The 25,654-nt window shown below is 43.2% G+C and overlaps 1 protein-coding gene across 6 annotated transcripts in view; it reads right to left on the bottom strand.

Moving 5' to 3' along the window:
• The window catches only part of FARS2 (phenylalanyl-tRNA synthetase 2, mitochondrial), a 611,740-nt gene that overhangs the window by 61,314 nt on the left and 524,772 nt on the right, over nt 1–25,654 (bottom strand). For 4 of the 6 annotated variants that reach the window (XM_077143769.1, XM_077143770.1, XM_077143768.1 and 1 more), the window contains exon 7: nt 4,250–4,316. The exons of the other annotated variants lie outside the window; for them this stretch is intronic. In XM_077143769.1, the coding sequence (XP_076999884.1) occupies nt 4,250–4,316 (67 nt within the window). The remainder of the gene's footprint in view (nt 1–4,249; nt 4,317–25,654) is intronic. 6 annotated transcript variants of the gene reach the window in all.

Genomic DNA, 25,654 nt, shown 5'->3' with positions numbered 1-25,654 from the left:
TATGTTATCACACAGGTATCAAGTATTCAACAGTTCTGGCCTGGGTTCCAGGCTCTCCACTGGGTTATTCCAATTGTGCGACACAGCCTACCTGCCTTTTCTCTCTCCCCACCCACTCCCTCCCTCAAATGGTTATTGAATAGCCACTATGTATCAGGGGTCCTAGTCCAATATAACTGGTGTTCTTATATGTTTTGGTTTGCCTGAGCTGCAATGGCAAATACCACATAATGAGTTGACTTACGCAACATGAATTTATTGCCTCACGATTCTGAGGCTGAATGAAGTCTAAGGTCAAGGTGTTAACAAGGTGGAACTTTCCCTCAAGTTTGTCACACTCTGGTGCTAGCTGCCGTCAACGCTTGGGGTTCCTTGGCTTGTTTTTGCCTCCTGTTGAGTGGTGATATCCTCTCCTTTCTTGCTTTGGTGACTTCTGTTTTCTCTTTATAAGGCCTCCAGAAATCTGGATTAAGGTGCAGTTGGCTGCACCGTAACTGAGAAGAACCTCTTCCATAGGCCCTATTTACAATGGACTCACACACACAGGGACACGGATTGAGACCGAGAATAAGGGTTTGCTGGAGTATGTCATTCAACCTATCACATTCTAAGAGGACACTGGAGAAGGGGGGGTCTTGCCCCTCGTTCCTACATATTACTGGCTTCTAGAAACTATTCTCCTTTCCTCTACATACTCACTCACACCTAACCTTCCACTGATTAATTCCTACTCAGTCATTGGCTTTCACTTGAAGTTGCTTTCACCTGGAAGTTGCTTCCTCAAGTAGTGTCTCCTGATGTCTTCTCTGTGCTCCCTTAGAGTTCCCATTATTGATTCCCATCACTTTGGCACTCTGTGTTGTGATTATCTGTTCATTTTCCTGTACCCCTGGTCTCCCCCAAATCTGCAAGGGACTCTGTCTCCTCTTCACTACTGTATCCAGAGTGGCACAGTACTTGGCACACAGTAGAGGCTCACTAGATAACTGGTGAATGACAAACGTGCACATTATCTTACTCAGTGGGCTGCCTGTGAGGAGTGAGAAAGTAGTGCTGGGCCCACAGCCAATGTTCACCACAGATCCAATGTCCTCAGTCTTCCAAGAGCTGTTCTGTTGAGTTGGATGCATCATGTTTATGGCCACATTAAGAGAAGTCAGCACACAGATATGGTCCCTGAATGTTCCAAATTCAAACCATTGCATCTTCCCCCGGGGCAAGGGGCAAAGCAGCCAGGTAGCCTCCCAGCAGCCGCACCTATGCTATGGCTCTGAGATGTTCTGAGATGGAAAGGATGAATCTCCTTATGGCCTCTATAGCTTTATACACTGTATAAATGCTAAAAAGAAGTTTTCAGGCCAGGAATGAGACTTGAAGAGAAAACACCTTTTCCAGGAGCCATCAGCTCAGACTGTGTAAGCCATGGGTTCTGTCATATAGCAGTGTTCTCTTAAAGGGTCAGACATGGTCAATCCAAGCCCTCTCCTGGTTCCCACCTTCTGCTGCATTTGCCCCAGCCTGGACCATCACCAGCCCCGAGAAGCAAAGCAATAGTGGAGGGGCAAGGGCTGAGGCTGCCTCACTGACCTCCACCACCATCGTTCTCCTCCAGGACCGGCCAGCATCTGCTTTTGTCTGAATTACTCTGGTCTCCCTGTTTCTGGGCCTCCCCACCGACATCCATCCTCCTGCAACCCATTCTCCACATCACAGCTGGAGAGAGCTTTTAAAAATACGAATCTGTTTAGAATATGTAACTGGTTCATTACCTTTCTTGGGATAAAGACCATGATTCTTGACATCACTCATGAGTGGTGGCGGGACCTGGCTCCTGCCTACTCTGTCCCTCCAAAGGCTCCCTCCCCCTTGCTCTGATGTTGGAGTCTCACAGTCCACTTGTTCATCCCTCAAGATATCCTCACATGCTGTCTCTGTGCCTGGAATGCTTCCCTCCAAGGAGGGACTGATCTGAACGGTGAGGTAAGGAGGCTGGGGAATGCCTGGCTCAGCTCTTTCTCTCACCGCTCCATGTTGGTCCAGCCCGTCTTCTGAGGTGTGTGAGGCAATGGAAGAAACATCTAGGTGGAGGGGGTAGAGTCAATTTAAGGGAAGGCAAATGAAAAAAAAAAAAAAAAAAAAAGCTACCCTCCTTATAGCTCACCTGGGTAAAGAATGGATGTCTCAAACTTAACATGTCCAAATCAGAACCTCCCAAACGTACAGTTCCCATAGATTTCCCCATCTCACACTCCAAGTTATTCAAGCCAAACCCTTAGAGTCACCCTTGGCTCTTCCTACTTGCACACCCCACATCTAACCCATAAGCAAATCCTATCAGCTTGATCTTCAAAAGGTATCCAGGACCTGACCACCTCTCACCACCTCCATTGCCTTTACCCAAGTCACCACCATTGCTAGTCTGAATTACTGCAACAGTCTCCCAGCTGTTCTCCAGCTTCCGCCCTTGCCTCACCTAGTGCAGCCAAAGCCATGCTGTTAAAACATAAGTCGCATCTAATCACCTCTGCTCAAAATCTTAAAAAAGGCCTCCCACCTCACTCAGAGTAAAAGCCAATGTCCTTACAACAGCTCATAAGGCTCAAAGTGAAGTGGACCTCACCTGTCATTTCTGATTTTATCTCCTACCCCTCCCATCACTCACTCTGCTCTATCTCGACGTCTCTTGGTTGGCAGCCCCTGAACTACCTTCTGGTGGGATGAATAGCAGCTCGGAGAGACATGTCCAAGTCCTAACTCCCAGAATCTGTGAATGGGACCTTATGTGGAAAAGGGACTTTGTAGATGTAATTAAGTTATGGGGCTCGAGATGGAGTTATTCTAAATTTAGGGTGCACCCTAAATCCAATGACAGTATTTTACAAGAGGAAAGCAGAGGGGGATTTGGAGGTCAATGCTATGGAGGAAGGGCATATATTTTTACTGTCTGATTTCCTCTTCCATGGACCACCTAAGGACCACTGGGTGAGCCTGTCACAGACTCTTCACAATGAAGGGCAGGCTGTGACTGCTCCTGGAAGAAATCCGGCCTGGTTTTGTGCTGGTCTCTACAGTGTAAAGAGACAATTATGTGCTGATTGCTTGGGAAATCAAGGATCAACGAGACGACTTTAGTAATTAAAATAATGAAATGAGTCATTAGGGCTGGAAGATAATTTTTTTTTGTTTTCTTTAATTGAATACTCTAAGTAAGAGTTAAAATATGAATTGGCGAGAATGTTCTTATTAATCTGTTTCATAATTACATTGGGAGTCAGTTGGATACTGTTTCCCCGTCACAGGCTTTTGGGGTTCCTCTTAATGGAGAGCTTTTCCAAGTGTCCGCTCTGGATTCTATACCCTACAGGCTCACGTCAGGCTCACTTTGGCATAACAGGTGGATATAAAGTCCTGTGGATTTATTTATCCTCTTATTTGCAGCAAATGGACATTCTGTGCTTTCTTCAAACAGACTTTTTTATTCCATTGTCTCTGGAAACAACTAATAAAGAACCAATTACCAAAAATATACACAAACATAAACAGGTATATGTCTATGCTGGGTATCTGCTGAAAAATAAAAAGATCATTAAACCGCAGGCACACACAATGAAGTGTGTCTATTTAAGATCACTTACCACAAATGCCAGTGTCCCCTGGCTCTGAAACAGGAGGAAAGGGCAAAGGGGCGGTGGGCTGGGGGAAAGGGAGGCAGTTATCCACTCTATACATTAGGAAATTTCTTTCAAGCCATTTTCTCCTGTGAAAATGGCATCACAAGAGCCAGAAAGTAGAACAGGGCTAATAATAGTCTATAGCTGCTCTAGTTCTAATTCAGAAAGTCAGCTTCTTTCGTTTTTTTAAAAATGACTCTTTTTTTTTGTTGCTGTTTATTATGGTATACATGGTTTATTTGTGGTATAAACAATATAAACACCATTACTTTTCCTACAGAGTGGCAAATGTTATAGATGAAATTACTGATATTACCAGGCTGAGGAGACTGGCTAAGATGACAAGAATTATCCCCTGGCCACCCACATTCAATTGCCAAATAGAGCATGACTGGGATCTTCTCCCTACAATGTTTTACTAAACTGTCTATTTATATCCTATGTGCTTTTCTGCATGTGCATTATCTTGGGCAATAAAAAGGTTAAACGACTGAATGGGCTGCCTTTCGTGGGGTTTCCATGATAAAGAGTATTGCAAAAATCATGGGGACTAGCCCTAAGCTCTGACTTTTACTCACCTTGGTCTGAAAACTTCTTCTCCTCCCAGAAAAGTGAGTGCCTCCCTGATGGAAAGCTGGCCAGCGACAGGGAATGGACAGAAACACTGGGCATCAGAGGGCGGGCTAAGGAACCACCTAGAACTGGGTGTGCTTTCCAGCTCAGCTACTTAGGAACTGTGAGACCTGGGTGGTTATCCCACAAAGCTTCTGCTTCCTCCTCTATACATGGACACTATAATAGCACCTATTGCTGAGGATTGTTGTAATGGTTAATTTGCTAACATATGGATTCAGTGTTGGCTTTGGGTAATGGAAATCCCAACCTGAATGAGCTCAAAGAATGCAGGAATTTGTTGCATCATATTTGTTTTGTTGAGATGTATGGTAAGTGAGAGGGCTGTCCTCCAGCAGTAGCAGCTCGGGGATGGATTTCTCTGCCCCCTTCTCAGCTTTGCTTTCCTACATATGCTGGCTAGCCTCCCCAGGCTTCCATCAAGAGGGTTTCACAGGTCCAGGCCTCCCATTCACACAATGGCATTGGTCCTGTGGTGTCTATGAGTGAGGAAACACTTCCTAAAACCAATCCATGTCACTTAGGAAGTTCCATTCACCTACTGGCTTGGATCTGGGTGGAAGGAATGGAATGGCCATCATTAGTTTTGGATTAACTCAGGGTCGCCATGGAGTTGGAGTCAATGACCCAAATTGTAGGGCTGTTATATAATAAGCAAGGGGTGGGGGAAGGATGTTGCCTTGGTTTGTCAGGGCTGCTATGACAAGTAACAACAGTGGGTTGGTTTAAATAACACGCATCTGTTGTATCATGGTTTTGAAGGCTAGAAGACCAACATCAAGATGTTGGCAAGGTCATGCAGTCCTCCATCACATGGTGACCTCTTTTCCTTCTCTGTCTTCTGGATCCTCCTGGTTTCTGATTTCTACTGACGGACTACGCCTGAATCCCTCTCTTTATAAGGCCTCTAGTTATCAAGACTTACCCTGATTCCATTTGGCCACACCTTAACTAATGAGACCATTATCAAAAGGTCCTATTTACAAATGGGTTCATGCCCACAGGAAGGTGGATTAGGATTTGAACGTGTGGGGGACGTGATTTAACCACCAAAAGCTGCTGAGGAGAAAGGCACCATGAGCATTACACAAAATGTTCCCAGCATGCATTTAGCATTACCAGCTATTGTGGTGGAAGCAGTATAAGTAACAGACATGCATGAAATGCCTGTTTACAGAATACATTTGTTTTTCACTTCCTTAAAGGAGACTATGAAACAGCTAACTCTAACCTCAATGAATATTCTCAAACCTCCATTCACTTTCTCTTCCAACCCCTCCAGGCCATGCTTTTGACCAACAAAGATTTCGCATATGAAGCCACACTAACAGGAAAACAATTTCGGTCCAAATGTGAGCCTTCAACAGCAGTGTTAGACAGAACATGGCTTTCCTCTATGCCAGGCTTGTTACTGATCAAACGTTAGCATGAAAATTTCATAAGGTTATTACAAAGCATGGCCTTAACCTTCTAATATTCAAGCTGTTTTGTACAGGTGTGAACAGACAACAAAACTAGGAGCATTGATTAAGTGCTTTTATCAATCAATACAAACACAGTAGCCTTTCAGCCTCTGCAAGACAGGTAACATATGATCTTGGTCACATCTGTTGCCCCCTAGAGCTCATGGACAACATCCCATAATAGGTGGGATGTGAATTCCAGTCTTAGGAATGGGGTGAACAAAAGTAGGCCTCCCTGATATCCAACACAGCAGATCAGTTTTAGGGATGAAAGTGATAACTTAAGGCTGTCTCATCACGAGGATTTTAGAGATGAGAAAAGTGAAAATTTAAAAAAGTCGCTTAAGCAGCTATTTAATAACACATCAAAAGAACTGTACATCATTATCCCAGGTATGCAAGGGTGGTTCAAGATAAGAAAATTAATTAATGTATACACTACATTGACTAAACAAATAGGAAAAAAACACTTAATTATCTCAATTGACATAGAAAAGGCATTTGACAAAATTCATCATATTCCCTTGATAAAAACACTTGGACAAAAGGAATAGAAGGAAGGTTCCTCAACATGATAAAGGAATGAAAAACCCACAGCTAACATCCTAATCAATGGTGAAAGACTGAAAGCTGTTCCTTTAAGATCTAGAACAAGACAAGGGTGCCCACTGTCACCACTGTAATTTAACATTGTACTGGAAGCTCTAGCCAGAGCAAACAGGCAAGAAAAATAAATAAAAGGCATAGAAAGCGGAAAGGAAGAAGTAAAACTTTCAGTATTTGCAGATGACATGATCCTATGCATAGAAAGCCCTGAAAAATCTACAAAAAAAGCTACTACAGCCCATAAATGAATTCAGCAAAGTGGTGGGGCATAAAGGCAGTGTGCAAAAATTAGTAGTGTTTCTATACATAAGTAAGGAGCAATCTGAGGAGGAAATTTAAAAATTCCATTTACAATACCAACTTAAAGAATCAAATACCTAGGAATAAATTTAACCAAGGATATAAAGGACTTGTACACAGAAAACCAGAAAACATTGCTAAAAAAATTCAAAGACCTAAATAAGTGGAAGGACATTCTGTGTTCATGGATTGTAAGACAAAATATTGTTATGATGTCAATTCTACCCAAATTATCAATACAATCCCCATCAAAATTCCAATGACCTCTTTGCAGAAAAGGACAAACTGATTATTAAAGTTATTTGGAAGGGTAAGGTGCCTCAAGTAGCCAAAAACATCTTGAAAAAGGAAACTGAAGTTGGAAAACTCACACTTTCTGACTTTAAATTATATTAGAAAGCTACTGTGGTCAAAACAGCATAGTATTGGCAGGAAGACAGATATAATGACCAATAGAATCAAACAGAGTTCAGAAATAGACCTCACATCTAAGGCCAACTGATACTTAACAAGGCTGCCAAGTCCACTTAACTGGGAAAGAGTTGTCTCTTCAACAAATGGTACTGGGAGATCTGGATATCCATATGCAAAAAAAAAAAAAAAAAAAAAAAAAAAGTAAAAGGCTCAATGTCTTACACCATTTATAAAACTTAGCTCAAAAAAGGAGCAAAGACCTAAATAAAAGCCAGGACCATAAAACTCCTACAAGAAAATGTAGGGAAACATCATCAAGATCTTGTGGTAAGCAATAGTTTTAGACTTTACATTCAAAGTACAAACAACAAAAGAAAAAATAGATAATCAGGACATCTTCAAAATGAAAACCTTTGTGCATCAAAGGACTTTGTCATGAAAGTGAAAAGACAACCTACTCAACAGGAGAAAATATTTGGAAACCACATATCTGATAAGCATTTAATATCCTGAATATATAAAGAAATCCTACAATTCAACAATAAAAAGACGAACAACTCAATTTAAAAATGGTCAAAATACTTGAATACTAATTTTTCCCAAAGAAGAAATGCAAATGGCTAAAAATACATGAAGAGATGTTCAACATCACTAGCTATTAGGGAAATGCAAATCAAAACCACAATGAAATATCATTTCACACCTACTAGAATGGCCAACATTAAAAAACAAAAAACCAAAAAACTCAGGTGTTGGAGAGGATGTGGAGAAACAGGAACACTTTTTCATCGCTGGTGGGAATGTAAAATGTTGCAGCTGCTGTGGAAGACAGTTTGGTGGTTCCTCAGAAAGCTAAGTATAGAACTGCCACATGATCTAGAAATACTGCTACTAGGTATGTACCCAAAATAAGTAAAAGCAGGGATTCGAACAGATTTGCCAGAAGATGGTAGCAAGATCTTGTGGTAAGCAATAGTTTCAGACTTAACATCCAAAGTACAAACAACAAAAGAAAAATAGATAATCAAGACATCTTCAAAATGTGCATCAAAGGACTTTGTCATGAAAGTGAAAAGGCAATCTACTCAACAGGAGAAAATATTTGGAAACCACATATCTGATAAGCATTTAATATTCTGAATATATAAAGAAATCCTACAACATAATCTCAAGATTCATCCATGTTGTCACATGCACCAGGTGCCCATTAACTGATGAATGGATAAACTAAATATGGCATATACGTAAAATGGAATATTTTTCAGCTGTAAGAAGGAATGAAGTCCTGATGCATGTGACAACATGGATGAATCTTGAGATTATGTTGAGTTGAAAAAGAAGACACAAAAGGACAGTTATTGTGTGATCTCATTAATATGAACTAAGTTTAATAAGCAAAGTCATAGAGTTAGAATCTAGAATATCTATGACCAGAAGATGGATTAGGGTTAGAGAATGGAGAGTTGATGCTTAACTTGTACAGAACGTCTGTTTAGGCTGCTGGTATAGGTTTGGAAATGTATGGTAGTGATGGTGGCACATTATTGTCAGTGTAATCAACAGCATTGAACTGTGTATGTGGATGCGGTTAAAAGTGGAAACTTCAGGATGTATGTATTACTAGAACAGAAATTAAAAGGTAAAACATAGGATTGTACAGCACAGTGAACTGAACTGCAGATGATGGACGAGTGTTAATACTATAAGAATGCTCTTTTGTGAGTTATAACAAATGCATGGTACTAATACAAGGTGGCAATAATAGAGTGGTAGGCGGTAATAATAGAGTGGTATATGGGAAAAATACACCTAATGTAAATAATGGATGATGGATAGAACCTTTCATCATTTGTAACAAAGGTAAGTAGTGATAAAAAAAAGTACAATTATTGAAAAATGTACAAATGTTCATTTGTACCAAGGCAAGGTGTTGGTGGTGGGATGGTGTACAGGATTCCTGTATTTTATGCTCGATTATTTTGTAAATGCACAACTTCTTTAATTAAAGAAAAGGTTAATTTTCATGGGTGGAGGAAGGAGGGAATGGGGAGTTATTGCTAAATGAGTATGCATTTTGATTTGGGATGATGAAAATAGCCTGGAAAACGGGGGTCAAAGTTACAGCGTTGGCAGTGTATTTAATGCCAAAGAATGGTCCACTTAAAATGGTTAAAATGATTTTTATGTCATATGTATTTTACCACAATTAAAAATAAAAAATTTATTTTTAAAAAAGAAAGAAATTCTCAGTGATCCTCGAGAAAACGTCCCCCACAGTTAGGCTCTCGAACCCTCTGCTGGAGAGCCGGGAACAGAAGCAGCATGTGTAAAAGGGTGGAGAAAGACTCAACAGCATAATAGAAAGAGCTGCTCTCGATATCCTCCAGGAGCCCCGGAACTAAGCCAGCCAGTGCAGGTGCTGTGTGTGTACATCCCAAGCTTGCTGGAAGAATGAAAGTTGAAGATGAGAATATGGTCTCATGAGCATTTGGTTTAAACGCTCCCTCCTCCTACTTTAACTGTATTTTTTTCAGGCAGAGGAAGGAAATTCACTTACTAGTCCCTTTGGGTGAGCCGGAGGTTGTGCACAGAGGCTGGGAAGCTGCGTGGCTGGCGTGGGAAGGGAGGGAGATATTTCTCAAGAAGCCCTGGAGGGCCCTGCTGGGGTCCTCGGAGGTGATGGACCTGGTTGGAAAGTGGGCCAGAAGCCGGCCCATTTCATTTCCAGTTGCTCTGGTAGGCTGCTGCACGCATTCTGCCTCAGTCAGGCTCCCGGGAAGGAGAGCATACCACAAAGGGCAGAGTGCACCAACATTTATTTTCTCAGAGATTGTCTAAAAGAGATGAAGCTAGTGCATAAGATGCCACAATAATCCCAGGGGGCCAGGGCTTGGCAGTTCTACCCCCACAGGCTAGAGAGTAACAGCTTGCTTCCCTCATTTATTTCCCCAGATAAAGTGTCAATTTGCTTATTGTGGGTAAAAGGCAAGTCTCCTGAGAGGGTTTTTCTCTGGCCCACGTTGGAAACATGGACATCATAAGATGTGAGTTGTTCTTTTTTTTTTGGTTCCCTGTTAATACTGGTAGGGAGATTTTTCAACATCCTCAATGGGGTTGCTTAAACCAGGCTGAAGGATTTGTTTTTACAACAAAACAAACATAAATTAAAAAGCCACAGCCACATGGCAGTGGGGTGGAGAGCAGGAGAGAAAGGAAGGATTTTTTTTTTTAAATGCTTTGCTTCTCACTGTACTTACTAATTTTTAAATGCACACACAGGCACACTTGGCATTTTATTTTTATTAGAGCCAACTTGGACGTAGGCCACTTCTTCCATAGTCTTAAGAAATCTCCATTGCTTACTTAACCTCATTGGGAAAAAACTAAAATGACTTTAAAGACTCCAGGAGTTTCAAAGTCACCAAGGCAGGGTGGGACCCCCTCAACCAAGAACCTCCCCCAAAGTGTAATTCTAATGTTCTCCTTATTTTTAAGTAACAGCTTAAATTTTCACATGTGTATTATACAGCTCCTTAGATTGAAAGGTTCTGAAGGGCTATTAACAGATGAATTGATAAACAAAATGTGGTCTATCCATACAATGGCTGAATAATATTCAGTCATAAAAAGGGATGAAGCTCTGATACAGGCCACAACATGGATGAACCTTGCAAATATTATGCTACGTAAAATCAGGCCGGGCACAAAGAGACAAATACTGTGTGGTTCCACTTACATGAAATATCTAGAGTGGGCAGATTCATCGAGACAGAAAGGAGATGAGACCTTACCAGAGGTCAGGGGGAGGGATGAGTGGCGTTATTGTTTAATGGTGCAGAATTTCTGTTTGGGGCGATGAAAAGGTTTTGGTAATGGATGGTGGTGATGGTAGCAGAACATTTGGGAATGTAATTAATGCCACTGAATTGCCATTAAAAATGGGAAATTTAAAATGTAATTTGTAGAGTGGGCCACAGTGGCTCAACAGGCAGAGTTCTTGCCTGCCACGTCGGAGACCTGGGTTTGACTTCTGGTGCCTGCCCGTGCGGAAAAAAAAAAAGAAAGAAAAGAAAAGAAAAAATGTTATATGTATGTGAATACAATGAAATCTAAAAAGAAGAAAAGTTCTGAAGGGCCCTGACCCAAGGCTTGCGGGGATCTCAAGACTCCTGGTGCCATCCATCCAGGCGCATATTTCTGGGTTACAGGTGCCAGGTACCAGTGTACCGGAGGCTTTCGCCTGCTTTTCACTTTGGACTAAAAGAAGTGAAACATCTGACCTAAAATAATGGACTCTGGAGCCCTTTAAACCTCAATTCAAGCCCTGAAGTTTACTACATAACCTTGGGGAGGTTAATTTTTCTAAGCCTCCATTCCTTCCCCCTGCAAATGTGTAACTACCTATCTTACAGAGTTGTGGAGAGGACTAAGTACAATAGCGCCAGGCACGCATTACCATGGCGGCTGGTACATAACGGGCCCCAAGAAATGGAGAGGTGTAGCTTGAGACCTGGCTTGCCCCCTGCCAGGGCTCTAAAAGGCCTTGAGCACAGATTCTCCTGCCTTGATTCCCTCTTCTGGTTGGGGAACTCACCCACTGCCTTCCTGGATCCCAAGCAAAGATTCCAGAGGAAGGATTCGAGGGGGGCTTTTTGATGAATGCTCCAGAATTCCTCTGGAAGTGAGTTGTGCAGAAGCATTAACATGGGAAATGGGAGTCGTGGACAGACCCCAGGGTTCCGAGGGCCTATGGCCACCGTTCCTCCTCCTAGGAAGTTTCTAACTTATTTTAAATGTCAAAAATATAACCCATGACTTCAGATTTAATTACTGCTTCCCAGGGAGGTATTGTTCAAACATAAGCTCAGTGTCCTAACTTCCCCAAAGTTGGAAATAACTGAGTTAGAAACTACGATTTTTTATTTTGTTTTATTTTTTTAACACAGGCAGACACCGGGAATGGAACCCGGGTCTCTGGCATGGCAGGCGAGAACTCTGCCTGCTGAGCCACCGTGGCCACCTTTGATTCTTTTTTTGATATGTACAACTGGGATGGAATTCAAGGGCATTATGCTGAGTGAAAAAAGCCGTCCTCAAAAGTTGCATACTTAATACACGTAATATTTCCAAAATGACAGAACCACAGAGATGGAAACAGAGGCATAGCAAGGGGAAAGAGGGTGCATGCAGCTCTTCAAGGGGGAGCAGGGAGACCTCCAAATATTCTGTGTCGTGACCATGATGTGGTTTCACCAATCCACAAATCTGCTAAAATGACACAGAACTACACGCACACACACACACACACACAACTGAAACAAGTCTTTGGTTTTAATCACTGCCTCTCAGGGCGGTGTTATCTAACAGTCATTCAAACAACAGTCCAGTGTCTGAAGTTCTCTAAAGCGGGAAATTACTGAGCGAGATGTTACAATTCTTGTTTGGTCCTTGTCTGTTCTGTCCATTTTCATCGTGTCTAAAAACAAGGTACTAGAGAGGTGTGGATGCAAAACAGAACCAGCGCAGAGGTGGAAACCACAGTATTCCAGCCATGGCTTTGTCCATTAACATTCTGCCAATCCAAGAGCAACTACATTGCAAACGCTCACTGAACAGATGTAGGTTGGAAACGTAATGGCGTCGCACGTGCGATTTTCCTCCTGGGCCTTCCCAGTGGTGACGTCCGGATGTTTTGCCCTGGTGCAGACACTGGCTGCGACTGACATCCCTTCAGTGCTGAGGCCAGAATGTTGTCAGATGTTTTGAACATAACACGTAGGTCTCACAGGACTTTGCTCTGTATTCCACAAAGTGAAAAACAAAACAAAACAAATGCACAACTCTGATGAAAGTTTTTTTACTTTCAGCAGTCTTGAAACCTGCATTTTTTTCCCCTTCTAAATGTAGGGTCTGTGATAAGTATTTTGAGTTTAACTGTTGGGAGAGAAATCCGTGACTAGATTCGTGACTTGTAACCAACTTTTCTTGCTGTTACCATATGGTGTTTCCTTTAATAAAAACATTTTGCAGAAATAATGATAAAAAAAATCATTCTAAGCTTTTGTAAGAGTTAGATGTTTCTGGCAATAAAGACATTCCTTATAATTATTTAGGTAATTTTGCATCTGATAAACAGGAAAACTCAGCTCCCCTTGCCACTTTCCTTCTAAGAAACAATGATGCAATCTGCCAGGCCATTCATCCTTGGACATCTTCTGAGCACCTCATCCACTGATCTCTTTTTTAGATCTCAATTATGAACTTCACAGATCTTATTCTATTGATGTATCCTTTAGGATCCTGTCTCCATTTACTCTTTGCAATAGAACAACATATTCTGTCTCTGCAGAGTTCTGAGCCCCACTGTGTGTCAGTTTTGATGAGTTCAGCTGACTTGGCTTAAACACAGAGAAAACTCCCAGAGGTAAGCAGACCAGGGCTTAAAGCAGCTGCCAGTGATACCACAAGGGCTCTGGGCTCTTTCTTCCTTCTGTTCCACCAGCCTTAGGTAAGCTCCCGAATGGTGACAAGACAGCTGCTCCATCTTTGGGTCTCACATCAGCATTGCAGACAGAAGGACAGAAGAAATATGCAAGGTAAAAGGCCAAAGGGGCATGCCAGGCAGAAAAGCCTTTCAGAAACTCATGCAGGAACTCCTGTTTACATCTCAGTGGCCAGAACTGGGTTGCATGGCCACCTTTAGGCAGGAAGAAGGAAGTTAGGAATGAGGACTAGGTTTTCCCACCCATACTGGCTTCTACTCACGTGATTCCAGCAAGGAGTAGGGGGTGGGAGAGGGTGGGAAGGGCTTGCTTGCCTTCTGCTAGGATCTGATTTTGGAAGGTGATTCTCCTTCTTGTTTTCCCCACTACCTTTCAGAATCCCTGTGAGTGGTTCCGAGTGTGTATATGTGTGAGGCTGCTCAACTTAACCTCTGTGTGAAGCAACCACGTGGACCTCCTAAGGGCTAGCCCTTTTCTGTTGCTGGGGCATAGTACCAATGAAGTTTCATTTCGTTTCTTTACTCGTGGGGAAAGTGAAAGTAGTGTAAGTTCAAACCGCTGTTCAAAGGGAAGGAGGCAGCAGTCTCACAGTCCTTATGGGAAGTGCAGGGGACAGGGAAGAGCTGAGTGAGATGGATTACAGGTTATTCTGTACGACAGCAGCTGATGCAGTCAGCTGGTTTCATTAATATCTATTTAGCCATCATTCTTAGATAGCTCCCCAACTCTGGATTAAAGAAAGGGGTATTCCGGACCCTATGATGGTTTTAAATTAATAAAAGAGCTGAATTCACGCAGGTCTCTATTTACGGGATCTGCAGCTAGTTCTATAATAAATAACCAGAGGTGTGTATATGTGTGTGTGTTTGGTTTGTATGTTTTCTTTTTTAAAAAAGCAAAACCAAAAACCAAAAAAAAACCACTTGAGGTTTTCTACACATTTTTAGCTTTTGCTTTAAAACTGATATTATCGGTTGGGGTGTTTGCTCTTTAATATAACCCCCAAAATAACAAGGTGACTTGTGTTGGAATAAACGTGAACTTCAGCTTTTGCTAAAAGCTTGCTGTTGGGTTGGTGTTTTTTGAGGCAAGAAGGGAATTTTTTTTCCTTGCCTTGTTTTTGTGGCAAGGAAGGGAACTGCCTCAGTTCTCCAGACATGTGAATATGCTACTGGGTGGCGGGGGGGAACCAGCCTCTGTGACGGCCCCAGGGTTCCTACGTCTTGGTGCTCACATCTTCATGTGGTCCCCTCCTACAGCGTATCAGGGCTGGTCTGTGTCACCTTTAGAATATGGCAGTAGCGACTGCAGGACACCTCGGTTATCAAGATACTGTGGCATCTGCCTGGCTCTCTATCTTGGATCACTCACTCTATGGAGAAGCTGCGTGAGGAGGAACTGAGGCCTTTGGCCACCAGCCAAGCCCAAGCCCCAGTCAAGCCTTTTAGGTGCATGCAACCCCATCGGACATCTTGATTGTAACCTTAAGAGAAAAATCTTGGGACCAGAACCACCCAGCTATGGCACCCTTTAATTCCTGACCACAGGAATTGTGAGAAAAGAAACATCCGTTGCTTGAGATCACTGAGATTTGGGGTAATTCATTATGCAGCAACAGATAACAAATATACAACCCTTCTCCCTTCTAAAATGGCTCAAGCAAGCTTTCTAATGTTCTTGGAGAACAGTTTCCTAAAAGAAGAACATCAATGGTTGCCATGGTACCCAGCCTTTTTTTTTTTTTCACAATTTGCAGAAAGTCAAAATGATGCAACACAGAATACGACTGTTATAGACAACCCACAAGATGTGTTCAATAGGCAGAGAATGGAGGCGATTTGCCAAATAGTGAATTTGAACGTTTAGGATATTACTTCTACTGGCTTAGATTTATTGTTAGTAACAAGGCAGAGGTTGACAATGGCTTTTAAAACTTCACTCTGCCTTACAAGTATGCAAAAGAATAAGTCTTGGGAGATAGCGGGTTATTCATCAAAACCACAATTACCACTTATGCCCTGATGCTCTACATTCATTATCTCATCTTAAACTCACAACCCTAAAACAAACAGAGGCCCAGAGAGCTTGAGCAACTAGAGAATAGGAAGTGAAGACATTGGTGTAATCAGGAATTGGGCCCCAAGCTTTCTTACTACAAAGTCCACATTATATAGCTATAAATATGTATATAGGAGTTTGTTTTCTTCTTTTGTGGAGTATTTTCCAGGCTCTGATTACTTATCCTCATTCTGTATCAATTCCCTGAAGTATGAAATGGGCATCAAATAAATACCTACCTCATAGACTTAGCATGAAGATTAAACGGGTTCATTCATATAAAGCAATTTAAAAAAAAATCAGCTGGCCATGTTCAGCTCTATGCAAGTGTTTATGAACATCATCATCTGTTTGAGCTTCCTCTAAGGAGAGGGCTACTGATCTGATGAGCTGAGTATCAGGACACAGCAGGGAGTAAGACTCCTGTGAGCTAAAATGGCACCCACTGAGGTTGGGCTCCCTCTGGCTTTTTCTTACCATGCAAAGAAGTTAAAAGATCCAAGGGCTGTTTCTTTTGTCCATGTACGTGGAGTCCTAAAGAGGCCCAGCACTTCTGCTTAGGTAGACCTGGCATCTCTTCCCTTCTCAGGAGACCACATATCCAAGACTTCCAGTTCTTTCCCTACAGTGGTAAGATCCCAAGTGCTGGTTTGGGGGGGTGTAAGAGGTCTGCTGGGTCTCTGGGAAAGCCTCATATTCAAATCCAGTTTTCCAACATTCTCATAATCCTGATGTGGTTGGTACTATAATTCCTATTACTCCTTATGTGTAAATCTGCCACCAGGACTTCAGGAAGCAATGGTTTCCCAAGTCACTTGGCTATAAGGCCATCTTGATTATAATAGCTGGTATTTATCATGGACCTCCTGTGTACTAGACAGTCACATGCCACCGCATTAATTTTACCCTCACAACAACTCTAATCGGGAGTCACCCTAACTTTGGGAAACTGAAGTTCGGAGAGGTGGGTGATTTCACGGGGTTGCAGAGTATGCAGCCAGATCTCTCTGACTTTGAGGTCCACCATCTTAGGAGCCTGCCTTGATCAGGCACTTCATTATACAGAGGGATGTCAGATGGGGGCACAATGGGTGGATTCTTCGGTTTTGACAAGCCCAGCTCTGGGTGACTAGTCTTTCTAAGTTGTAGGGCAAAGGGTGGCTAAAAAGACTGGAGAATCAGGGTGACTATGGAAATCAGGGGAGGAGAGAAAATAAAATAGAAAGGATCCCACTTCAGTCCATGAAATGTTTTTGACTTTTGGAAAGTGTCAACAGTTAGGATGGAAAACAACAACATCTGTTTTTAGAATAAACATCCCCTTTCTTAGGCCATGGGATTGCAAAGGTTAAAGAAAATGTGTCACACGATTCCTCGCTAGAATCTGAAATGATTCAGGACACACTTGAACCTAGATTTGGAAATGAAAACCAGGCTGACATAACTTCAATTTCCTCTGTTGAAAACCAAATCCCATTTTCACTTGGGGGTATTTCATTCATCTTTGCTTTTTTGGTTTTTTAATTACATAGCAGAAAAGTGCTACTGTAATTTCCTCCCCACATAGCGACAGCATTATTCATCAGGAAGCTTTTAATTCCATATAGCAATTGCTTTGCTTCAAAAGTCTGATTTCAATCTCTGCAGAGGCAGGAGGGGTATGCTTTTTTTGACCCTAGGGTTAATTACCTGCAAATAAGTTAAAATCACACAAAACCTCATCCTGGGAAAAGGGAATCCAAGTGCAAGCCTTGGCTTTACCTGTCTCATTGTCTGGTGGTGCCGGGGGAACACAAGCATCTTCATTTTCAATACCTCTTGGCTAAGTTTATCACACTGGGCAGAAGGCTGGGCTGGGGACCCTGTACTCCCTTGTTTCATGTCTGTCTTCCCTGCCAGACTGACCTCTAGGAGAGAGGAGGCAGGCTTATCTTGTTCACCTTTGAAATTTCAGAGCCTAGCATGGTACCTGGCTCACAAGTTGGACTTGATAAATGTTGGAGAGCAAATTGAAGAACAGGCTTTGAAACATTCCTGGTTAAAAAAAAGAAGCAGCAGCAGCTAGGTGTATGAGAAGGCCCTATTTCTGCAAAAAAAGAAAGAGAAAGAAAGAAAGGAAGGAGACTCACTGAGGTCATCAAGGGACTCGTGACCAGGGACTTGAAGAGTGTAGATGATACAGACAGGACAAGAGCCCAGGGGTGGAAAGCTTGATTTGATCCAGTGTCTTCCTCCCAGTCCCTTGGATCTCCAACCACTTAATTCTCCTCTTCACCAGTCATCTCTTTTCTCTCCAACTTCTCAAATGCCTTCTTGATGGGCCCAACCTTCCCTTACTCACTGCTGCATTTCAATTAGCGAGCATTTCTGAGCACTGCATGTATGGCACAATGGTGGAACTCAGGGGAACGGGTTGGCAGGAAGAAGAGGTACACAGTTGGGAACAATGGCAGCTGACAATTATGGAGGACTTCGTATGTGCAGGGCACATTGCAAGCATCTCCCAAGGGCTGACTGATTGACTCCTCACTGCAGCTCTATGGGGCTGAATAAGATGTGGACTGCCTTCCTTCACGGAGGGATCCTGTATGTCATCACCAGACCACTCATGGGGTCATTACATGTGTGTCATTGTGATATCTCCAAAGACAGCTAGTTCCCTTTTGTATAACCTCAGCACCCAGTGGCTGGCATGTAAGGAGGCTGAATGATGCTTCTTGCATTATTTCAGTGGGTTCTAATGAGGAAGGACATACATGTGAAAAGCTATGGCAAAACCAAGCACAAAGTGTTATCAGATCGGGCGGGGTGGGGGTGGGATAGCAGGTAGAACCAGAGAAACTTGTTGGAACCCTGGGTTTGAGGGCAGCTTTGGGATCTTATCTCAGGGACAAGTTCAGAGGACACAAGGGTAGGACAGCAAGAGGTCACAGTACCTGCACAGGTACTGTACAGAGAACAGTATGGGTTCCCTGAAGTCCTGAGGTGGCTGGGCCGTAACGCAGACAGGACGTGATGTCTCACTTTAGGACACTGAGAAGGGAAAGGCCTCCCAGGCAGGGCTAACAAAGGCTGAGGCCCCGAGGGGGGAATTGATAGGCCCTATTTTTATGATCTTCCATTTTTAATGGGGAAAAAATGTCTGAGAAAACACAGAGATCAAACAATGTGCCCTAAACTGAAAGCTATATAGGCCCATGATGTAATTTCGCCACACAGGGGCTTTGAGCTCCAAGTATATAATATGCCCCAGCTTCTGCCCGTCTGCGACAGACATGATGCTACCTACAGGGTAAGGCACAGGAGATCAAAGGGCAACAGAAGGAAAGGCGGTAATCAAAACCACACTCCTGCTCAAAGCTCAATCTATGGGACCCACGCTTCAAACCCAGGGTGCAGGAGCCAGTGGCATGGTTGCAGAAGGTGAGGGCATCAGGGAGGAACATATCCAATGTTCAGCCACATTCTTGGTAGGGGCTGGGACCATAGCCCAGAAGAGAAGATGAGCTTTGAGGGTTGAATGGAGGGGGGGGGGGGGGTCTGAAGAGGAAAGAAAAAGATAGAAAGAGGAAAGAGGAGGAACGGGGAAAAGGAAGGAGAAGGAAAGAAGAAGGAAAAAAGAGTTGGATGAATGTTTTCTTTTCTCATTGCGAGTCTCTGGGGTCTGCCCAATGAATGCAGTCTCCTTTCCCCAGCTTCTTCATTGCTTTTTTTTAAACCAAATTCCTGTATTCTCTTAAATGGCCAAGATCTCAAATCTTCTTCCTTTAAGATCAGTTGAGTTTCCTGTGAGTCATGGGCCCCATGGCTGGCATGGGGATCATTAACATCTTCCAGGTCTCAAAATCTTTTCCAGACAGATGAGTAGCAGTTGGGGCCAGTTCTTTTAGAGTCAGAGTGTGTGAGTCTGTCTTCCAGCTCTACCGATTAGCAGCTGTATGATGCTGCACAAGTTACTTAATCTTGCTGTACCGGTGTTTACTCATTTTAAAACTAATCTCTTAGGGGTTTTTTAATCCATGTAAAGTTCTTAGAATGGCGTTTAATACGTATTAAGAATAAAGTGAGTCTTTATTATTACTAACTCAAAATAGCTAGAGGAGGTAAGGTCAGCACTCACAAAGGAACTACTAAGGAAGAGTGGAGATGTGAAGACTTAGCTCATGAGCTCTGAAAGACTGCCTGCTCTTGTACAATCTGTTCTTTGAGATGAGTATTTTCAACATCTTGGAATAGAAGCTCTTAGAAGGAGGCTTAGCTTCTCTCTTCTAGCCTTGGGCTCCTCCATAGCAACTGATGATAATGAATTACTATCTTATGATATATTTTGGGAAAATAAATCCAAGAAAACCAATTCCAGTTGGACAAAGATCTCTGTGATCCAGTAAATTCTCCTCCTGCATAAACAGCACTCGGACTGGAGTTAGTCATCACTTAAGCTTCATTTTCTTCCTCACCATGAAAATACTTTCTCTCTTTCCTATTCTTCCTTCCCCTGTTCTCAAAAAAGAAGCATCTGTCCTCTTCCCTTGTAGCAAATGGCAATCTGACCCTTTACTGCCTTGGACCCAATCCCAGTTTCCTCGTTAATTATATCTTCTATCTTCAATTGCTCCTTCCTTCCTGGAAAAGCATCCACATTTCCCTCATTATATAGTTAAAAAACAAAAACAAAAGGCTAGCATCCCATGTCTCTCATTTTTTGCTGACAGATTTCTTGAATGTTATATTATGTTTTTTGCCTTTTCCTACTCATTCTTATTCCCTAACAAATAGACTTTCATCAACACCATTCTTTTGAGGTCTTCAGTAGCCTTATAAAAAAGCCCATTACTCCAGCTTTTGTTCTTTCTTTATCAACACCTAGATTTTCTGAGTTTGTCATAGTTGACCCCAACTTCCTCTGTGAAGCTCCTCACTCCCAGATTCCTCGAAAAGCCTAATATGACTGCTTCTTGGGCTCTGAATCTGGTCCCCTTTTCCAACGTCCTCACCCTTCCCACTTCCCAACATGATCCAATGACCTTCGATGTGGTGTTCCCCACGGGATCTACCTTGACCCTTCTCTCGTCTCTGTTCATACTCTTCACTTTGTCCACCATGTGTTTCAAATTACTGCTTCCAAACAGAGAACTCCAGTGCTGAACTTTCCTGCAATAACACATTTCTAAATGCTAGCTGGGCAACTCCCCCAAAACTTCAGGTCCTATTGGGCTCAGACTCAACAGGGCCAAGCTAAGCCCATCTCTCCTCTGCTCTTTGCCTTGGGTTCTGTTACTTTGATCACAACATATCATGCTTCCAGTCATTTGGATACTCTCAAAGCCTTGGGTTCACCTCAGACTCTTTTTCTGGCCGCCAGAGCTAAATCCTATAATTTCTGCACTCTCAAATGGACTCTGCCTCCTGTCAATTCTCCCTAAATATATCCCAATTTAGTTTCTCTTGACTAGCTTTCTGCCTTAGCCTTCTATCTAAACTCTCTGTCATCAGTCCTTCCCTTATTCCAATCTATCTCCATCTTCACAAAGCCCGGAGTCTAAGCACAGCCCTGTCCTATTTCCTACTAGGTAGATGCTCCTTTTTCCTCTTTTACAGATGAGCAAAGTAAGGTTCGGAGAAGTTAAGAGTAAAGTCATATGGTTAGTAAGGAGTAGGGTCAGAATTTAAATTTGAGGATGTCTAGCTCCAAAGGTTAGACAGATGGACAGATGAGTGGATACACAGACTGGCAAGTAAATAAGCACCTGAGTGAGTACTGCAATGTCCAGATGGTTGCTTCGCGTGATTCCTTCAGCTGGTGGTTCTTACCTAGGGATGATTTTGTCTCCCAGGAGACACTTGGCAATGTCTGGAGAAATTCTGGTTGTCACTACTTGGGGAGGGATACTTCTGTCTCCCTGCACAGGTTCCCCCCCACCCAACACATGCACACATTAAAGGATTATCCCACCCATAACGTCAATAGTGCTGGGGTTGAGAAAAGCTGCTTGGGAGGAATTCAGAAGGTCAAACCATTGGAAAACAGGCAGGTTTTTTTGAGGGTTAGAGAAGAAATATAGCGGACAATTTTATAACTGCAAACCTCAAAGCCAAAAGCAAAAAAAAAAAAAAAAAAACACCACCAGAGAAAGCAGGGTGTGTCCTATGCAGCCTTGTGCTTAAAGAATGATGGCTAAGGTGCTTGTGAGTGATCATCTGGTCCATCCCCCAGGGGCAGAGAAAAAGAGAGGACAGAAACAGAACTCTGGCTACAGGGGAATGCAAAGCATTGTGTTACACTGAACATTTCCAGAGGGAAAAATAAAATTAGCACCGGCCTCACCTTTGAAAATTATACACAGCTGGATGTCTGTAGCCTTCTCTGAGCAACCTCCCCTGTGTCCTTTCCTTCCTTGTCTTTGCAATGGTGCTCAGGTCTCCTCCTTCCTGTCTTCTTTGGGAAGGCCCTCTGGCAGCCCCGAAACTAGGCCCCTGCCCCAGGAGCAGGCTCTGAGGCTCCTCGAGCCCAACCAGAGCTTCAATGTGACAGTGGTGCAGACAGCCTTGCCCTCTGCTCTGCCAGGAGAGCCTGAGAGAGTCCCCCTGCCCTACCACTGACAGGGCACTGCCAGGCCTCGGGGGCTCTGGGCACACCTCATTCACTGGAACAAGATACTAATTTCAGTTACCTTGGGAGGAAATTGAGTCAACGCACATGCAGAACCAACTCCAAAGATTAGCTACACAGGGCCTGGTTCGTCCTTGTAGCAGGAAGATGGATCCTGCCTGGGACTCAACGCCTGCTTGTTGAAGTGTCCTTTGCAGTTAAATTTTGAAAATGGAAACAACAGCCACCTGCAGGATGAGGGAGCACTGCAGATGCGGAAAGCCATCAGAACCCACTGCAGAGGGACAAAGGACATTTACCCCGTTCCCTCTCGAAAGCCAGTCAAAGAGGAGTTGGAGACCCAATAGGCTCGGCATATCCCCAGTGCACAAGGTCATTGAGGGAGGAGCAGGGGCTGAGGCAGAGAGTTGCTTGCTTCCTCCTGGTGGAAGATTTTCCCAAAAAGCACAGCCCACACTGGGCAAGGACCTGGTTCTGTTCTGGGGGAAAACCCAGCCGCAGGAAGCTTATGACTAGACCTGACATTTCTGGTACTCTAAACAGAGACTCCATTCCCTTTCTTCAGTGAGGTTTGCCCAAAGTACAGTGAGCTGTGTACGTCGAAGCTTTCTTCATGATTTAAACCAAATCGCTGCCAGCTATAGCTATCCGCAGCACGCAATGTGTTTCTCCTGTCACTGATGGCAGGGAGGGAATCACGTGACTATGTTCTCAGCTTTGCCAACAGCAAAAATCATTTTGGAGGAGGCATTCTTTCTAGATGAGTGGAATTATTCCCTATTCCTCCTCTCCCCCTCCCCATCATGAATAAACAGTCATTTCAGCTTTAGCAAACCTCGCTTCAAAAATAGGCAAAGCAAAATAAAACAATAAAGCTGTAATTCTCTAAAATCCATAATTCCCCTCCAAATGTCACCATTGAAAAACACATTAGCAAGCAATACCAGGCCATTCCCAGTTATTATGCTATTTTGAAATAAACCCAAATTATTGGGTGGAACTGCAGGCCAGGCATAATTCCTATATTTAAGTTCCTCATGAAAAACTGTATCCCCTTAATTGGAAACTCCAGCTACCATTCAAAATTAACAAAGGGATGCAGACACTGTTGATGAAACATTAATGACCAGTTTGCAAGTGTTCTCAGACCCCTCAGTTCATCTCGGGTTCATCAATGCATCAGTCTCCTCATCTCTCACTTCATTCTTTTAATTATTCAGCATCCATTAAGCACCCCCCCACAGTAAGCTAAGCTCCCACTGACCTCTCACCTACATTACTTCTCTTCTCACAGCCTCATTCACTTTCAGGCTCTTCCAGCTGCAGGAGCCACTGGCCTTTTGCCTTAAGACAGGAAGCTCATTTGGAAATCTGCTTTCTGTTGGCATCCCTTGCCTTGCATTTCCAAGTATTGAGAACACAGGGCAATAAGCCTGATATGATAGAAACTCCAGAAAGTTTTCTGGGCTTTTGCAACACGTTAGAGGATATTAACCCTGCAGGTGAAGTCCCTGTGGTACCCTGATCTTCGAACTCCCGAGTTCCAGTTTACTTACTTAATTAATTTACATATTTACTGGGTGCCTGCAATGTCCCAAGCACTGTGTCAGTGGGGAGGAGAGGAAGATAAGCAGATAACAGCAATGCAAAGCAGTCATGGCTGCAGTGGAGGGCCGGGCAGTGTTGCAGGGTGTGGCAGTCTGAATTACGTAGCCTGATTTGGACACGTTCTTAATCTTAATCCACATCCCTGTTTATGTGAAGCCCTTGTATCTAGGACCACCTGAAGATGTCATTTTTTTGTTAAATTGTGGTCCAACTGAATGAGAGTGGTCTTAATCTGGATTACTGGAGGCTTTATAAGGAACCAGAAGCTGGACGTCTCCTGGAACCTGGAAGAGAAGGGAAAGGCCACCTGCAAGTGAGAGGAAAGGATTGCCAAGGATTGCCAGCCAGCCTGAAGACTACCGACCCTAGGAGGAGGCAAGCCTTCTAGCCTCTGACACCGTGAGTCAATAAATTCCCATTGTCAAGCCAAGTCATTGTGTGGTCTTTGTCACAGTAGCGTGTCTTACTCGAGAGAGGTTCTGAATTCACAGATTTGGGGTTCACCCACGTATAAGTGGAGGAAGGGATCACCCAGCAATGTCGATTTGCAGGGAACAGGGTAGACCCTGCTGGTTTCATAATACAGCCCTCCCTGCCTGTTATAGCAATCACATGCATCTTCTGAGGCATCCTGAGACCGAATTTAGCAAGGCCCTCTTGTGCTTTCTTCACAGTTACCTAAAACCAAACAGGGTAGCATTTCTATGGGGTCTTTCCTATGTTCTTGTCACTGGGCATGAATTACCTCTGAAATGGAATAATGAATATAAATGACACTGCCACCAAGAAGGGAACAGCAGATGCTATAAAATAGGCATGAACACAATGCTCTGGAGACCAACGGAGAGAGAGAATTCTTGGCAGTGGAAAGGGTTCCAACCTCACAGAGGAGGTAAGCATTTGACCCAGCCACTGAATGACAGTTCTCTCCAATAAAAGTCACAAATGATAATAACCCCCTGCCATCACCCCAGTAGCAGCTGCAATAGCCACTACTGTTCACGGAGTAGTTTCCCAGGTGTCAAGCACTGTGTTCATGCTTTTCCGACTTTTGGTACTAGCAGAGGCCCAATGAAGAAGATTAACCCTGTTTTACAGATGGTAAAGGTGAGGCTCAATGAGATTAAGTATCTTGTCCAAGGTCACACCACGTGCACTTGATAGTGGTAAAGGTGGAATCTGAATAGTGCTTGATTTGGCCACCCATCCATGTGATGGCTTAAGACCCTACACTTTGTACGGAGCAGTGTTACCAGCTCAAGTTTTTCAGACACTCACGCAGTATGGTAGAAGCTCTTTTATTTTTTTCTCATGAGAAAGGGCACTCACGGGACAAGTGCCAAGTGAGTGCAAAATATGGGAGGGCACAGGACCTCTTCTAAGTCCCTAATGCAAAGGCGTCGCCCTCCGGTTCACCATTGGCTGGTTATTTAGGAGTTACAATCTAGTCTTGGAAACCAGCTAATTAAAAAGTGAGTTTTCTATATCTTATTATCATAATTATTCGTTTTAGTTTTTGACCAATCATAAATTAGGGTATGTTGAATCCTACCTATTTGCATATCCGATTGCCCTTTGAAAGGATCAACTGAGTAAGCTTTATGCCCTAAGTACCTATCATATTCTAGTAAACTTAACCCTTTGTTATCATATGCTGATGTGGTTTCGGAGAAATATGGTACAGGTTAGGAGGTTGAGTCTTAAACAAAGGGACCTCCATACTTCTTTATTTGATTGGGAAGAGTCCACCATCCCTTACAACTTTCCCCCAAATGTCCAGTAACCTAG

This window comes from Tamandua tetradactyla, chromosome 25 (genome assembly GCF_023851605.1).
Source record: "Tamandua tetradactyla isolate mTamTet1 chromosome 25, mTamTet1.pri, whole genome shotgun sequence".
Lineage (NCBI taxonomy): Eukaryota > Metazoa > Chordata > Mammalia > Pilosa > Myrmecophagidae > Tamandua > Tamandua tetradactyla.
The sequence above is the reverse complement of the archived record's forward strand: the minus strand, read 5'-3'. Positions and strand labels throughout refer to the sequence as shown.